Source organism: Eschrichtius robustus, chromosome 1 (assembly GCF_028021215.1).
Source record: "Eschrichtius robustus isolate mEscRob2 chromosome 1, mEscRob2.pri, whole genome shotgun sequence".
NCBI lineage: Eukaryota > Metazoa > Chordata > Mammalia > Artiodactyla > Eschrichtiidae > Eschrichtius > Eschrichtius robustus.
Window position 1 is genome coordinate 49,630,023 of NC_090824.1, and position 18,214 is coordinate 49,648,236.

General features: G+C 38.1%; 1 protein-coding gene across 1 annotated transcript in view; it reads left to right on the plus strand.

Annotated features, from left to right (window-relative positions):
- The first annotated feature begins 2,711 nt into the window (after positions 1-2,711).
- The window catches only part of SAV1 (salvador family WW domain containing protein 1), a 29,794-nt gene continuing 14,291 nt past the window's right edge, over positions 2,712-18,214 (plus strand). Inside the window, exons 1-2 of the mRNA XM_068545584.1 lie at positions 2,712-3,316; positions 6,082-6,525. Coding sequence (XP_068401685.1) covers positions 3,223-3,316; positions 6,082-6,525 — 538 coding nt within the window. The 5' untranslated portion in view covers positions 2,712-3,222. The remainder of the gene's footprint in view (positions 3,317-6,081; positions 6,526-18,214) is intronic.

Below are 18,214 nucleotides of genomic sequence, written 5' to 3' on the forward strand. Positions count from 1 at the left end.
TTACATAAATGTGCAAGGCATCCTGTATTTCAGTCTCTAGGAAAACCACAAGTGTGAAGAGTTGGCTATATTAACAAGGTCTTAATATGCTTTTGTTCTCTTATCCTTCTGAAGTAAGCCCTAGGCAGAAACCTGGCACTTCTTTGGCGCCCCCTTCCCTCCCTTCATCTCTCGCCGTCATACCCTATCCGTAACAAAACCCCATTGTCTCGCCATTTATGTTTCATCACTCCTCCCCATCCACACGACCAACACTTTAGTACTGGTCCTTATATCTGAACAACAGGAACAAGTAACTGCTTTTCTGATGTTCCTCTCAGAGTACAATCTGCTATTCTGGTGAGATTCTATTCTATTCTTTTTTTTTTAATTGAGATACAGTTGATATACAATATTATATGTTATAGGTATACAACACAGTGATTCACAATTTTTAAAGGCTATACTCCATTAATAGTTATTATCAAATGTTGGCTATATTCCTTGGCTTGTACAATATATCCTTGTAGCTTATTTATTTTATACATAATATTTCTGTTTTATTGTTAAGATTTACATACCCACAGGAGTGATCCTTGATTTCTCTCTCTCTCACACTCCGTATTCAATCTGTTAGCAAATCCTGTTGGCTCTGACTTTAAAATATATCCAAAGTCTGACCACTTCTCATCATCTCCACTGCTGTTAGCCTGGTCCAAGCCAGCAATAGCTTTTGACTGATCTCCCTACTTTTACCCTTGCTCCCATTCAGTCTATTTTCAACACAGCATCCAAAGCCATCCTATTTAAAAACATTAAGTTAGATCATGTCACTCCTCTGCTCAAAGTGAAATTCCTTACCTACAAGGCCCTAGGTGCCATTGTTACCTCTCTAACTTCATTTCCCACTACTACTCTGCTCCAGCTACATAGACCTTCTTACATTACTTCAAACTGCCAGGAACATGGTAACTTGCAGTGACTTTGCACTTGCTGTTCTTTCTGCCTGGAATAATTTTCCTCCAGATAGCTGCATTGCCAATTTCCTTTGTCACTTAACTCCAGTGGCTCCTTCTCATGAGCTAGTCACACTAAAATCACAAACCCTCTTTTTCTTGTTTAATTTTCACCTCAGCACTTATCACTATGTAGCACAGTACATTTTATTTATTTTTCTTCTTTATTGTCTCTCTTCCCTATGAGAGTAGGGATTCTTTGCCTATTGCTATATCCCAAGCACCTAGAACAGTGCCTAGCAGAGTGGGTGATCAATAAATATTTGTTGGTTATTGAATGAATTGTGAGAGATTTGTACCAAGGGACCATAACTGTATGCAAAGATGGAGACAGGCACTAGACACAATGTCTTATTTGTTTGTTCATGGCAAAACAAAATTTGAACAGCTTCCTAACCTTGTATAAGTAGAAAATTCCTTGCCTTTTGTTAACTGTTTACATCTCTTGTAGGATGTTTCCTATCTCAGGGAAAGCACTTTCCATTGTCAAAGCCTCAATTTGGTCATTTGGGGGTGGATCCCATCTTATTTTCCAAATGTTATCCTGTACATTTTGCCCCTCTGCTAAGTTATATAGAAGAAAGTAGGGTCTATTTTTGATTCAAAAATCCCAGGTCTTGACCTTTAGTACTCAAAATTCTCAAAAAATCTAATACTGGAATATTTAAGAAAGAAATGTTCACATATTGAGCTATAAGGAAGTCATTCTGGATTACACGAGTTAACTTTATGTTAGCTAAAATAGCCTGTGGCCTATCAAACACACATTGTACATGTGCTTTAATTATTAAAAAAAAGAGCTCACTTACCAAAACTAAAGAATGTCCGTGTTAAAAACAAAAATTAAATGCCTCCCTTCCTGGGCCACCAATGCTGTTACTGCTTCAATGATAAGACGCCCTTCCCAGGTGCTAAGGCCATACTGACTCGCTGTATTCCAAACTGATACATTTTTTGGAAACCTTGAAGGAACGCATCCCTGACTTGTTGAATGTTCTTTGTTCCCACTAGACACAAACCTACGCCGAAAACTATGCTTCCCCCAGCACTTCCTTAGAGTTATCTGAGAAGCTGTCTTCTGGGCTTATACTTCCCAGTTTGGCTCAAATAAAACTCTTTTCTATGCCTATTGTAGATTATTTATTGATTTTTTTCCATTGAGAACTCCAAGAAGAAATATGTGGTTAGTTCGTATAATAATGATAGTGGTGATTAAATAAATTATGCTAATAATCAAATTTATCTTACATCAGAGATCGTAGAAACTCCATTTTGGCCTCTTCCTCCGTTTTTTCCATTATCAGAAAGATGCACACTCCCCGGCACTTGGGAGACTACAGATTCATACTGTTTAATTAGTATTGGCCAGACTAATGTTTTCAACAAAAAGAGGGATCTATTTTTTTTTTTTTGGTGCGGCACTAGCCTAAGCGTGGTGTTCCTTAAACTCTATTGGCGTTCTGTGCTATCACGGACTTGAATTTACCAGCCCAAAAAACTCCAAGAGGGACGTCCTCTTTCGTGGCCACGGACGGGAACGCATCTTGGGGGCGTCACTGGCTCCCTCGAGGTCCTGAGAGAAAAATCTGCGGGTACAGGAAGCTCCTTTGCAGGAGCGTGCCACGGCCTCCCGCGCTCACTCTGGCGGGTTTCGTCCTTCGTGTCCGCGGGACCTGCTTCTCGCCGAGGGGTAGTGAGGGAAGCCGCAAACCCTCCTGTAGACACCGGGGCCAGCCCGTTAGCTAGGAGCACAGCAGGCGACCGGCGGCCCGAGCCGCGCCCCGGAGCTGGGGTGGGGGAGGGGCGCCGGCGCTCGCGCTGCGTCGAGTTTCCCAGAATTCCCAGCGGCCGCGGGGAAAGTTTACGGGACGTAGGCGGCGGCGGCGGCAGCCGTAGCGGTTATTAGGCGGCCAGCAGCGGACCATGGCCCTGCGCGGGCGTCTCTGGCCTCTCTTCTCTGAGTTCTCGGGCAGCGTCGCGGAGCGGGCAGACTTCCGGGAAGGAGCTGACAAGAGATTGAGCGGTGGCCGGCGCGCTTAGCGCCCCGAACATGCGGCAGTCCCTGTGGGCGACCCCGGGCTGCGGAGAGGCGGCGGCGGCGGCGGCGGCGGCGGCTCGGGAGGGAAAGAGGCGGCGGCGCCGGCGGAGGTGGCGGCGGGGACGCCCGGCGCCCGGCGCGGAGCCCTAGGGCGGCTGCTTGGTGTGGCCTGGGGCCTCGTGGACAAGGATGCTGTCCCGAAAAAAAACCAAAAACGAAGTGTCCAAGCCGGCCGAGGTGCAGGGGAAGTACGTGAAGAAGGAGACGTCGCCTCTGCTGCGGAGTGAGTGTCGGGCGCCGCGCCCACACCTGGCCGGGGCAGCCACGGGCTGCCACGGGCTGCGGGGACCCGGGCGGGGTGCCGGACGCCGCTCCCCGCGGCTTCTCATTCCTTTTTGGTCTCTGTGGAATATTGGTTTGGGGTTTTTTTTGTTTTTGTTTTTTAATTTTATTATGCCTGGTGTTCGTTGTTTGAAAGCTGATAAAGAGTAAGAAGCTTAGATTAGTCCACCTCCGCCCCTCTCCCCGCAAATAACCACAGACTTCCCGGTCCCCTTGTGGCAGTGGCGTTGGTTTTGATTACTGGAAGAAAGAGGTTCTTTAGGAAACACTTAAATTGCTGATCCCCTGATTTTATAGGAATTAAAGTGATTACACTGGGGCACACGTTTTTCTCTTCTCGTTACGTCGAGATTTGCCTTGTGTTTGTAAACATTGAGCGTGTCACTCGCCCGTGCTGGAAGCTGTGCGAACGCTTGGGTAGAATTCCTTAGCCCGTCAGCTGTTGGATGCAGACGTAAGGAGGTGAAAGCTGACCGTCGTTATTGTAGCCACTACCCAAAGCCTCATCCATAGTAGATCTCGGTGGAGGAGCCAAAATTATGTTTGGCTGTGTTCGTGAGAATTGCTTCAAATAAAGCACCCTAGAGACCCAAAAAAGAAAGTACTCAAAATAAATTCTATCATATTTCAGGGTACATTACGAAAAAGTTTTTTTTGTTTTTTATTTGGTTTTTAAAAAAAATTTAATAGAGTGCATTTTTCTACCCCCCCGCCCCCCACACTGGCGCTTTTCTTATTTTCAATTTAAGTATTTGACTCTGATTTTCCGGCGGAATCTTTTGAATTTTTAATTCTTGCTTGTGTGTTCAGAACATCTGTGAGCTTAGGAGCTAATTTTTTGGTGCTCATACTGCTGGGCCCTTTGTGTAAGTTTACTTCTTGGAAGCTGGTGACTTTGTGACTTAAGCATTACCTCATATTGTAATTGGAAAAGCTTTTCATACAGGTTCCTAGTAATATTTGCCCAAGATCACACAGAAAGGTGTGGAGAGCGTGTTTTTTCCATTATAACCACATCATCAACTTTCCAGATTTATCCTTGTATTTGCAGTGCTTTCTTACAGAACAGAAGAGATCAGATGGGTACATCAGTAACCTGAAACTTGATTTTTAAGCCTTTTTTAACATTTTGATTTTTGGTTACACATCCTCTTAGGATTTTGGCTAAAATAGCTTGCAGTTTGCTGCAAATAAAGTTTATTGAACATTACTTGAAATCATGAAATACATTTGCCACACCTTTAAGCAAATAACTTTTGATATAGTACTTTCTTAGTTTCATCAAATGTTGAGCCTTGTTTATTTGGATACTTATTTTTGTCTAGTTAGCTTTTGTTGCATATTAATATGAGTGCTCTCCGATACTGTTTACTTAATGAACTAATAAAACGGTCTCCAAATCCAGTTTTCTTCTTGCTATAAAGGTATTTGCTTTCTAACCAGGAATACCTAAGCTATTTAAGTTCTGTGTTAAGAAGTACTGTATCCTTAAAGCCATTGTTCTGTTATCTTCTGTTTTGAGTTATAATTGTTCTTGAAGGAGCCATAGTTTTAGACTTGGCGTTTTTTTTGAACTGATTCAACATTTGTGTGTCTCTTTGAAATGAGATTCTTTTTTTTTTTTTTAAGATTTTTGGCCGCACCCTGCGGCATGTGGGACCTTAGTTCCCCGACCAGGGATGGAACCCACGCCCCCTGCATTGGACGGCGGAGTCTTAACCACTGGACCACCAGGGTAGTCCCAGAAATGAGATCTTTTCATTTTTTTAATTTTCATAGCTAAATTTTTAGTTTCTCCGTGTTTTGATTGCTGTACTACTGCTACATAATTCCAAGAGTAGGAAGGCCAGGTTAATAATATTAAAATCTTTTTAGAGGAGTTCACCTTTACATGTTTGGGAATAGCATTATGTTCTGTTTTATTTTTTAAATTGTGTTTGTTTGAAGAAGGGCTTGGGGAATTTTGAAAATGAAGTAAAATCAGCAAAACAAACTGTAATGTTAAGTTATGCTGGTAACTTTGTATCCATTTGTTAGATTGCTTACACGTTTATTCATGAGTGTTTCATTAATGTGTATTTCATAGTTAAGCTTATTGACATTTAATCATATTATGTATGGTAGTATGCACAATACGTCCGATTCTGGCAGAGCTTACATATAACATGTTTATACAAATTATAAATTCATTTGAGTGGGAAGACGTCAATCAGCCTCAATTTAAAAATACCCAGGGACCTCCCTGGTGGCGCAGTGGTTAAGAATCCACCTGCCAATGCAGGGGACACGGGTTCGAGCCCTGGTCCGGGAAGATCCCACGTGCCTCAGAGCAACTAAGCCTGTGCGTCACAACTACTGAGCCTGTGCTCTAGAGCCCGCGTGCCACAGCTACTGAAGCCCACGCGCCTAGAGCCCGTGTTCTGCAGTGAGAAGCCCGCGCACCGCAACCAAGAGTAGCCCCCGCTTGCCGCAACTAGAGAAAGCCTGCACGCAGCAATGAAGACCCAACGCAGCCATAAATAAATAAATAAACAAACAAACCCAAATACTTTCCTAGAATTTTAAATTGTGTTTTCTTAAGTCCAAATTTTAAATTGTGTTTTCTTAAGTCCATTGAAATTTTTCATTTTGGGGTGATAGATGTAAATGAACAACTTTTGAAAAGTGTATTACTTACTGGTCATTTTACTCTTTGTTCTATTATAGGTCTTATGCCTTCATTTATCCGGCATGGTCCAACAATTCCAAGACGAACTGATATCTGTCTTCCAGATTCAAGCTCTAATGCCTTTGCAGCTTCTGGAGATGGAATAGTTTCAAGAAACCATAGTTTCCTTAGAACTCCAATTCAAAGAACACCTCATGAAATAATGAGAAGAGAAAGCAACAGATTATCTGCACCTTCTTACCTTGCCAGGAGTCTAGCAGATGTCCCTAGGGAATATGGCTCTTCTCAGTCATTTTTAACAGAAGTTAATTTTGCTGTTGAAAATGGAGACTCTGGTTCCCGATATTATTATTCAGATAATTATTTTGATGGTCAGAGGAGGCGCCCACTTGGAGATCGAGCACACGAAGACTATAGATATTATGAATACAACCATGATCTCTTCCAAAGAATGCCACAGAATCAGGGGAGGCATGCTTCAGGTAACTTAAAATTAGTTTGTATTTAGGTTTATTAACACTTCATTAAAAAGATGTTCTTTTTCTAGATTTTCTTGGGAAGCTAACAGATACTCCTAGAGAACTACTACTCCATTTTGCCAGTCTTGCTAAGCCTGCTTGCAAATAATTATTAACCTACATTGAGGGAAAGAATTTTGTGTCCATTAACTCACCTAATTAACTTGTTTTATAAAAACTTGATACGTATCTGAAGGCTATCTAGACTGTTAACAGTATGAACCTTGAAAACTTAGAGATTTTAATGTCTGTAGTTGGATTGAATCTATGTTTAGATTTGGTAGAATGGGACGGTTAGGGATTCAGAGAAACTGGACTTAAACCTGGGAAAGGAAAGGCAAATAAGAATTGGGCATGGTAGGTGATACCACGGGCAACTGCATCATTACTTAGCTAGCACTTGCACTGTTTCTTTTTTAACAGAACTGTTTTTGTAGTTAAAGAATTATTTCCCTAGGTTAAAAAGACTTATTGTCAAATGATTGTGTGTTAAGTGTGTCTTTTTGTTGTTGTGCTTTTTGCAGTGGGCAAAAATATTTGCCATATAATTTTCAAAAGTCTGCTCTCTATATTTCCTGACTTTGGGATAATTTTCCTGACAGGGAGCAGAAGAGATAGGAGAAATGCACAGTTCTACTTTATTCCTAAAGTACTAGATTACACTAGGTAAACTGAAGCAAGCTGAAAATTAAACTTTTTAATCTGATTGGTTTTTTTCCTAGTAACTTGTAGGCTTTAAATTTTGGCAGGATAAAAATAAAAAATACATGAGACATTTACTTTTTTAGCCCATGAAACTTCAAATAAAGTGACTTAAAAACAGTTTGGTGTATGAGCGTTTTGAGTGTAGAAAACATTTCATTCACTTAGTATTAATCATTTATGATTTATGTGTCTATCATTTTCCCTTTTGGTATCTGACTTCTGGTACCTTATTTGGGAGAACAAAACCAATATATGAAAAATGATGACAGAACAGTTAGTTGTTATACTATGTGGTACCGACTGAGTGCATTAGGGAGCCAGAAGAGAGAGAGAGATCAGGGTAGGCTAGAATACTTAGAGAATGGTTCATGGAAGAGGTGGGACCTGAACTATTTTTCTTTGTGCTTGGACTGTAGATTGACACGGGATATAGGAAGGACATTCTAGGTGAAATAATCAGTGAAAACAGCAGACATGTAAATCCAAGTAACTGTGTAATTCTGTCTAGTTTGAAGAAATAAGTTGTAAGATGGAGTGGAGATTAGTGATGCAACAACAGGCTGTAGGATTTAAACTTGAGTCAAGCAGAAGCCATTGCAGATTTCAAAAGGACAAGATTTTCATTTTATGAAAGCAGTGTTCAAAGATTAGTTTACTAGCTGTACTCAGGATAGATTGCTAGAGAAAAGAGAACCTCAGGTACCAGTGGTAATGCAAATCTATGATGCTTTTGGAGGAAAAATGAGACTTAATTATGGTTTTGGGAGAAGGTAAATCACTGAAGTTTTGAAAATTGAAGAATAGTATGGAACAGTTGGCAAGAGCAGCTTATTTTGTGAAAGCTGACATTCAAGTCTCACTGGGATATTGAAGAGTAGAGGTTTTCTAGGCATATAGAAATACTGTAATGAAAATAGGTGAGTGCCGTTTTTGTTTTTAAAGAAATTCGAGGTTAAAGGATTAGACACTTGCATACTTCAGTGTTTATTTTGGCTATTTCTGATATCGTGTAGTTTTAAACCTCAGAAATGATTTGTTATCCAATCAAAATAGTAAGTTTTAAAAATAAATTCATTCTAATATATTTTTTAGAGTAATACCTGCTTATTATAGGAAATTTGCAAAATGCAGAAAAGTAAAGGTAAAGCACTCATTATGCCAGAGATTCTTTGTATGTAGTTATTTCCTTCATCTTTTTCCATGACATTTTCGTGATTACACTCTGTACAGTTTCATATCCTTGCTTTTTTACTTTAATGAGTTTCTTAATGTTAAACACTATTTATATGTAGTTTCAAAGCTCCATAGTTTTCCATTTGGTGCATGTCTTATGGTTAATATTTTAAATGTTAATGAGGATTTGACCTAGGCTGGGGACATTTGGAAAGGGGCGAAGTGAGACACATCTGCATTGATGGGTCTTGGCCACTAATGGGTATTGAGGGATAAGGGAAAGAGAAGAGTCAGATAGGATTAGCAAAGCACCTGACTGTATAAGAGGTGCTCTAAAAATAAATGGTTGAATAAGTGAATGGATCCACAGATTTCACGTCTGGAGTCTTAGGACATTTTTGGTAGCCAAGGGGTAGCGGGAATAATAGCTTATAACAATCTGTTTTTCATTAATACAGATTGCTGTTCTTCGTACTTACGTTTCCCATGTGTATTTATGTTGCAAACATCACTGATAGCTCATGACACTTTTATGCCTGAAGTATGAAGAATTAATGATACCAAGTTAAAAATCTTATTTTAAAATTCTGATTCACAAAATATCTTTGAGGAAATACTGTAAAAACTAAATTTCTACTGATCCTCTCTTAGGACCCTTTTTTTGCAATTTGATATAGTTTTTGTAACTTTTATGACAGACTTTAAAACAGCTTTCCCCAATCATATTTTAGAAATAAAATACAAGTTAATTGGATACTTTTTCAAATTAAAGAATGTCATTTAAAAAAAGATCTGCACTTATTACGACAGTGATACATGCTTGAGAAATTTCACTTAACATTAATTTATACCAGGGCAATAAGATTAATGTTTTACCTTTCAGAAAAAAACGGAACTTCTTTGCAGGGGTCTCTTAAGTGGCAGGGAAGGATTAACAACCAATTATTAACCAAACAGAAAAGCCTAACAGCTGTCTCTTCCAGAAGAAAAAAAATCTGAATATGAGACAATAGCTGGAAGTTTCTTGAATTCATGAAAAGACTTGAAACTTCTTATATTTTCCAGATTTATGCTGGAGAGAGTTCAGGGAATTTGAATGAATGGAAAGGAGAAAGTAAGTTTGTGGGAGAGTAAGGATGTGCTATAGACAGATTTATTTTCACAAGGTTTAAATTTTGATTGCTGTTACTAATGTAATAAGCATAAAAAAGGTGTGAAAGAAAATAGTTTTGTAGTGACTTGACAGTAGTAATTCCTGCCAATTAGTTATTACTTAGACTTTTAGGAAACGCCTTATCTCAGGGGTTAATTTCATCTTACTGTATTTAGCAGAAGTACAAAAAAACAAGTTGTATAATATCTTAAAGGGTTTTAGGGCCTAGCACGTTCTACATTTAGCTGTGAAATTTGACCTTTAACATTTTGGCCTACAGGCAGTTACTGTATGTGCCAGAGGAAGGAATTCTGCTGTTAACAGGAAGTCTTTAGTTGGAATACTAAAGGCAGATTGAATTCCTTTGTTCTGCGCCTAAATAATTTAGTTCTATGCAATTTTAAGTAACAAACTTTTAACTTTTATTGTTAAAGACAGCTAAAGAAATCGAGTAATAAAGATCAAATTAAAAAGTTCCAGGTTTTACCAAAAAAAAAAAATACTGGAGTTGTGTTTACTCCAGGAAATGCATAAATATTAGTTAACCAGAATCTTCTTTTGAGGAAGTGTTAATAATCCTTAGGAGCACAACTTTATTTGTAGTTATTTTGGAGAGGAGGAAAAAAGGCAGTTGGCTTAGTTTAATCCTTATATCTTTTTATCAGCGTCTTGATTATAACATGGGCTGTAATGTTTAGTATTACCCTGGAGCTTGTAACCTTCATTAGAGTTCCATATTCTGTTTTATTCTTTGTAGCCACTTCAACATTAGGAAACTAGAATTTTTGAGCCTCTAAGGACAGATCTCGCAGAAATCTGCCAATTTTGTATGACAGTAAGTTCTTTGGAGGCATATCTAATGTGAAAGCTTGGTGGAGAGACAAAGTAATACTTTATCTGTGTCTTTGGGAAATCATGTATGTAGCTTATTAATGTTCTAGTTTATTTTATGTAAGTGGAAGGTGCTTGTGCTATTAATTCCTGCAAATGGAAGTTATTTGGAAGATTATGAATGCTACTTATTCTTTTCTGGGACTAATAATTGAAATTATGGAAAACTATTTTTTTCCTTGTAGCTCAGAAACAAGTTCAGAATTATAGATTGCATTTTCTTTTATTAGTGGCAGTCATATTTTCTTTGAAGAATTACAGTTGATCTTTTGGGGTAAGATTACGTGGTTGGTAATAGATTTGTCATTTGACCTTATATCATCTGTGTGGCCTTCGGTAAAATAACTTACTTGAACCTTTGTTTCCCCATCTGTAAATTGGTAATGATACCACTACCTCATAGCGCTGACTGAGTATGAAATAGTACATATGGAAAGGGCCAGGGACAGAGTAGACATTCATAATTGTTAGTGCTCCTGTTTTTTGTAAGGTATCATATGCTCTTGTATGCTTTTTCCAGATTTGGCATGTTTGGTTATTGAAGTTTCAGCTTTCTAACTGAACTTAAGAGTGGAGGTCTTGTGTGTTAGAGCTTGATATAGCTTTTTTTTTTAAGTCTGCTAGACTTATTTTATTACTGATAATATTTTATGTTTTAGATTGGTGGTTTCCAGTCTTTTTGTACAATACATTCATCTCTCAATAGTTTTATAGAATTATCCAAATAATAGTTTGAAAAGAATTTAGTGCACATGGCAACTTCAGAAAGTGGGGGGGTGGTTTGTCATTGAAACTAAATAAACTGTTTATAGACAGCTCTAAAAAGGTTAGGAATCATGGTTTCACATGGCATTGGTAAAGCTGATGAACCTATTTGGGACTTTGTGGACTTCATGGCTCCCTTATCAATAACTTGTCAAGGTTTAGTTCCTGGACACAGAGGTTTTACAGAGAGGTCTTTGTGTTTCCTCTAAATGTGAATTTCAAGTTTATCATGGTTTAAAATCTGCTGTTTGGTACCTACTATTGTTTACATGTAACAGTACATGTGTTTCTAGATTTAGGCAAGTTCAGTATATGGAAATTTGGATTTTCTAAGTAGATGAATGAAATTGTCACAAACTCTCTAAGCCTGTACAGTTTTAAATTACTGTAATAGCTTTTTGTTTTTAATGCTGCATTTAGAAATCTGTGTGTTTCCAGGGGGACCTCTGTCGGGCCAAAATGTTATGGGTCTTATCAATAACTCAATTTGAATACACTGAATTGACTATAATTCTTTTTAAAAATTGCTATCCTTGGTTGTGGCTAGTACTACAACATTTTTAGTGATGGAAGTATGAGAAAGTATAAAGCCACTGCATGCTTGAACAGCATGATTTTAGTTATTTGCTATGTATGTCTTTAGTACATTGGCTTATTTCTTTTCTCTTTAAATATTTTCTCTTTAAGTACTGAAGTTGCTTAAGCTACACTTATTAAATAAACGTTCATTTGCAGGTGACAGAAGCCAAAGTCAGTTTCACTAAAAGGGTTGTTAGCTTTGTTTTGTTTTATAGTCACCATATGTTTTAGAAATGTATGCCTTTCTTCCCAAAGGGTACTGAGCAAGAGTGATTTTGTTTTCTTTCTTGCATTTCCGTTCTGCCAGAGTGCTTCATAGGTGGCGTTGTGTACATTCTGTTGCATCAGTTCCAGACACACATAATGACTGATTTCTCTTTTTGTGATATTAAAATTGATCATGGGATCAGATGTCATACCAATTCATCATCATGATGTTGTCCATCAGCTTTTCACCTATTAATTTGGAAGCCATTAATCATTATTGGCTAGATCCAATATTTCGTTAGCTGTTGCAAATAGTGACAAGTATTCCTCAAAACTGTCGTTTCTTTATTAGTTGGAATTCTGTCATGAAGAGCTCTATAATGAAGAACTTTCCTTTATCAATTATTTGGTTTCGTTTATCAATATTTTGGCTATTCATATAAGACAGGATAAATGCTAGATCTTTTCCTTTACTTACTATTTTTCAGAATAATCAGTTGATACCCTAACCACCTCCAGAGGTAACCAATGAGGTTTATTTTTTTAGTGTCTTTATGAACTCAAGGATTTTTAAAAAATTAAATACCAAGCTTTATTTGGATTTCACCAGCTTTTTCCTTAATACTCATTTTCTGTTAAAGGATCCAGTGCAGAGTACCACATTGCATTTAGTTGTCATATTTCCTTAGTGTTCTTTGGTGTATGACAATTTCTTAGTCTTTTCTTGTTCTTCATGACCTTGACAGTTTTAAGGAATACTTGTCAGATATTTTGTAGACTGTTCCTCAGTTTGGATTTTGTCTGATGTTTTTCTCATGATTAGACTGGGCTTATTGGTTTATGAAAAGAATACCACGGAGGTGAAGTGTCTTCATTATATATAAAGGAGATACATGATCTCTATATGACATTATTGGTGATGTTAACCTTTAGCACTTGGTTAAGATTTGCCAGGTTTCTCCACTGTAACAAACACTGCATGTTTGTTCTTCCAGTTTTTATCTTCATCTTTATTTCTTTCCTAAGCACACCTATTTTCTCTATTGTCTTTACATCTGTTTTGGGGGTTCTTGCTTTGCTTCTTTGTGGTCTTCCTTCAGAGAGTTGATTGCTTCATTCTTTTTTCTCTTTTAATTTATGGCAGTGGCAGAATATTTAATTTCATTTTTCTCTCTGCTTTGTGACTTTTTTTTTAAAATAAATTTATTTATTTATTTATTTATTTATTTTTGGCTGCATTGGGTCTTTGTTGCTGCGTGCGGGCTTTCTCTAGTTGCGGCGAGCGGGGGCTATTCTTCGTTGTGGTGTGCGGAGTTCTCATTGTGGTGGCTTCTCTTGTTGCAGAGCACGGGCTCTAGGCGCGCGGGATCCAGTAGTTGTGGCTCGCGGGCTCTAGAGCGCAGGCTCAGTAGTTGTGGCGCACGGGCTTAGTTGCTCCGCGGCATGTGGGATCTTCCCAGACCAGGGCTCGAACCCATGTCCCCTGCATTGGCAGGCGGATTCTTAACCACTGTGCCACCAGGGAAGTCCATGGGACAAAATTTTTTTGAATCAACTTTGTACCTTTTTGCCTCTTTAATTTTTCTTATAGAATTGATGTTGGGCTGTCCTAATTATACATTATTGAATAATTAGGGATTTTCCTCTGCCAGTTATTTGAAATTGGCTCCTGTGGTTGCGAGGGGTGTAGGGGGTTACGTAGGGAAAAGGAAAAATTACCAGGGTAGTGTGTTGAGCTACTTGGTCTTGCGTAGTGCTCTGTTCTTATTTCCACTTCTTTCTTTACTGTTCTTCTAGCCCAGCTGCTTTTGGCAGTTTTTGTATGTATATTAGATTTAGGGATTATACCTCTCTAATTTTTTTTTGAAGTCTAGTTGGTTTACAATATTGTGTTAGTTTCAGGTGTACAGCATAGTAATTCATTTTTTGCAGATTGTATTCCACTATAGGTTATTACAAGATATTGGGTATAATTCCCTGTGCTATACAGTAAATCCTTGTTGCTTATCTATTTTATATGTACTAATTTGTATCCGTTAATCCCGTACTCTTGATTTGTCCCTCCCTTCCCCTTTTGGTAACCATAAGTTTGTTTTCTATGTCTGTGAGTCTGTTTCTGTTTTGTGTATAGATTCATTTGTATTATTTTTTAGATTCTACAAATAAATGATATCATATAGTATTTGTCTTTGACTTATTTCACTAAGCATAATATTCTCTAGGGCCATCCATGTGTTGCTGCAAATGGCAATATTTCATTCTTTTTTAGAGCTGAGTAATATTCCATTGTGTGTGTATGTGTGTGTGTATATATGTGTGTGTATACATATATATATGTATGTATACACACACATATATACACCATATCTTCTTAAGCCAATCTGTTGATGGGCACTTAGGTTGCTTCCATGTCAACTATTGTAAATAGTGCTGCTGTGAACATTGGGGTGCATGTATCTTTTCGAGTTAGAGTTTTCCTCTTTTCCAGATATATGCCCAGGAGTGGAATTGCTGGATCATATGCAACTCTATTTTTAGTTTTTTAAGGAATCTTCATACTGTTTTCCATAGTGGCTGCACCAATTTACATGCTCACCAACAGTGTAGGAGGGTTCCCTTTTCTCCACACCCTCTCTGGCGTTTATTACTTGTGGACTCTTTGATGATGGCCATTCTGATCAGTGTGAGGTGATGCCTCATTGTAGTTTTGATTTGCATTTCTCTAATAATTCGCAGTATTGAGCATCTTTTCATGTGCCATCTGTATGTCTTCTTTGGAGAAATGTCTATTTAGGTTTTCTGCTCACTTTTTGATTGGGTTATTTTTTTAACATTGAGTTATGTGAGCTGTTTGTATATTTTGGATATTAACCCCTTGTTGGTTGCATTGTTTGCAAATATTTTCTCCCATTCCATTGGTTGTCTTTTCATTTTGTTTATGGTTTCCTTTGCTGTGCGAAAGCTTGTAAGTTTGATTCAGTCCCATTTATTTGTTTTTGCTTTTTTTTTTGCCTTGGGGACTGATCTAAGAAAATATTGCTACAATTTATGTCAAAGAATGTTTTGCCTATGTCATCTTCTAGGAGTTTTATGGTGTTATGTCTTAAATTTAGGTCTTTAAGCCATTTTGAGTTTATTTTTCTATATGGTATGAAGGAATGTTTTAATTTCATTGTTTTACATGTAGTTGTCCAGCTTTCCCAATGCTGCTTGTTGAAAGAGACTGTCTTTTCTCCATTGTATATTCTTGCCTCCTTTGTCATAGATTAATTGACTGTAGGTGAGTAAGTTTATTTCTGGGCTTTCTATTCCATTCTGTTTATCTATGTGTCTCTTTTTGCACCAGTACCATGCTGGGTTTTTTTGTTTTTTTTTTTTATAAATTTATTTATTTTTGGGTGTGTTGGGTCTTCGTTTCTGTGCGAGGGCTTACTCTAGCTGCGGCAAGCGGGGGCCACTCCTCATCGCGGTGTGCGGGCCTCTCACTGTCACGGCCTCTCCTGCTGCGGAGCACAGGCTCCAGACACGCAGGCTCAGTAGCTGTGGCTCACTGGCCCAGTTGCTCTGCAACATGTGGGATCCTCCCAGACCAGGGCTCGAACCTGTGTCCCCTGCCTTGGCAGGCAGACTCTCAACCACTGCGCCACCAGGGAAGCCCACCATGCTGTTTTGATTACTGTAGCTTTGAAGTATAGTCTGAAGCCTGGGAGACTGACACCTCCAGCTTTGTTCTTTTTCTCAATATTGCTTTGGCAACTCTGGGTCTTTTGTGGTTCCATATAAATTGTAAAATTATTTGTTCTCATTCTGTGAAAAATGTCATGGGTGTTTTGATAGGGGTTGCATTAAATCTATAGACTGCTTAGGGTAGTATGGCCATTTTAACAATATTAATTCTTCCAGTTTAAGAGCATGGAATATCTTTCCATTTCTTTGAATCCTCTTCAGTTTCCTTTATCAGTGTTTTGTAGTTTTCAGCATATAGGTCTTTCATCTCCTTGGTTAAGTTTATTCCTAGGTTTTTTTGTTTCTGTGTTTGTTTTTTTTGGATGAGGTTTTAAATGGAATTGTTTTTATCTTTACTTTCTCTTTCTGATATTTCATTATTAGTGTATAGAAACAGAACAGATTTCTGTATGTTAATTTTGTATCCTGCTGCCTTGCTGAGATCATTTATTTGTTCTAATAGTTTCTGTGCAGAGGCTTTAGGGTTCTCTATATAGAATATTTTATCTGTGAATAGTGACAGTTTTACTTTTACCCTTCCAATTTGGATACCTTTTATTTCTTTTTCTTGTCTGATTGCTGTGGCTAGGACTTCCAATATTGTATTAAGTAGAAGCAGGGAGAGTGGGCATCCTTGTCTTGTTCCTGAATTTAGTGGAAAGGCTTTCAGTTCTTCACTGTTGAGTATTATATTGTCCATGGGTTTGTCATAAATGGCTTTTATTGTGTTGAGACATGTTCTCTGTATACCCACTTTGCTGAGTTTTTATCATAAATTGTTGTGGAATTTTGTCAGTAGTTCTTTCTGCATCTGTTGAGATGATGATATGGTTTTTATTCTTCAACTTGTTAACGTGGTGTGTCACATTGATTAATTTGCAGATATTGAACCATCCTTGCATCCCTGGGATAAATCTCACTTGGTCATGATGTATGATCCTTTTAATGTATTGTTGAATTTGATTTTTATATTTTGTTGAGGATTTTTGCATCTATGTTTATCAGTGATATTGGCTTGTAATTTTTTTGTGGTGTCTTTGGTTTTGGTATCAGGGTGATGCTGGTATTGTAGAATGGTTTCATGATCATTCCTTCCTGTTCAGTTTTTGGAATAGTTTGAGAAGGATAGGTGTTAACTCTTCTGTAAATGTTTGGTAGAGTTCTCTTGTGCAACTGTCTGGTCCTGGTCTTTTGTTTCTTGGGACTATTTCTTATCAGTGATTCAGTTTCATTACTAGTAATTGGTCGGTTTGTATCTTCTATTGAATATTTCTTCCTGGTTCCATCTTGGGAGATCTTGCATTTCTAGGAATTTGTACATTTCTTCTAGGCTGTCCATTTTATTGATGTGTAATTATCCATATTAATCTTTTACGATCCTTTGTATTTCTGTGATATTTGTTGTAACTTTTCCCTTTTTTTCCTGATTTTATTGATGTTAGCCCTCTCTCTTTTTTTCTTGATAAATCTGGCTAAAGATTTATCAATTTTTCTTATCTTTTCAAAGAACCAGCTCTTAGTTTCATTGATCTTTCCTATTGCTTTTTTAGTCTCTATTTCATTTATCTCTTCTCTGTCCTTTATGATTTCTTTCCTCTTAGTAACTTTGGGTTTTGTTCTTTTTTTCTAGTTCCTTTAGGTATAAGGTTAGATTGTTTATGTGAGATTTTTCTTGTTTCTTGAGGTAGTTTTGTATTGCTATAAACTTCCTTCCCTTCCTCTTTTGTTCTCTTCTCTTGTGATTTGATGACTAACTTTATAGTGTTGTGTTTGGATTCCTTTTTCTTTTTTGTGTGTGTATTTATTGTAGATTTTCGGTTTGTGGTTACTATGAGGTTTTGATATAGCAGTCTGTATATAAACAAGATTGTTTTAAGTTGCTGGTCTTTTAATTTCAAATGTATTTCCAATATCCTGCATTTGTGTTCTCCTTTTCTCACAATTGCTGGTTTTGATATATTTGTATGTGAATGATTTTCTAGCTTTACTGTATGTTTGCCTTTACCTGTGAGCTTTTCCATGTTTGCTTGTCTGTTCTTCAGTTTTTCTAGGTCTTTGTTAAACATTGTTCTTCTGCGGGTTTCATCTTGTTCCATCATCTGGGACCTAATCCTCTGCCGTCTCCTTTTGTCTAACTTTCTGTGATTGCTGTTTCCTTTCTGCAGGCTGCAGGATGGTAGTTCTTGCTTCTGCTGTCTGCCTTCTGATGGATGAGGCTGTCTAAGAGGCTTGTGCAGGCTTCCTGGTGGGAAGGGCTGGTTCCTGCCCAGTGGTGGGTGGAGCTGGGTCTTGTCCCTCTGGTGGGCAGGGCTGTGCTCCGGGAGACTTTTCAGCCACTTGTCTGCTGATGGGTGGGGCTGTGTTCCTGCCCTGTTGGTTGTTTGGCCTGAGGCAACCCCAACACTGGAGCCTACAGGCTGTAGGGTAGGGCTAATGGCAACCTCCGGGAGGGCT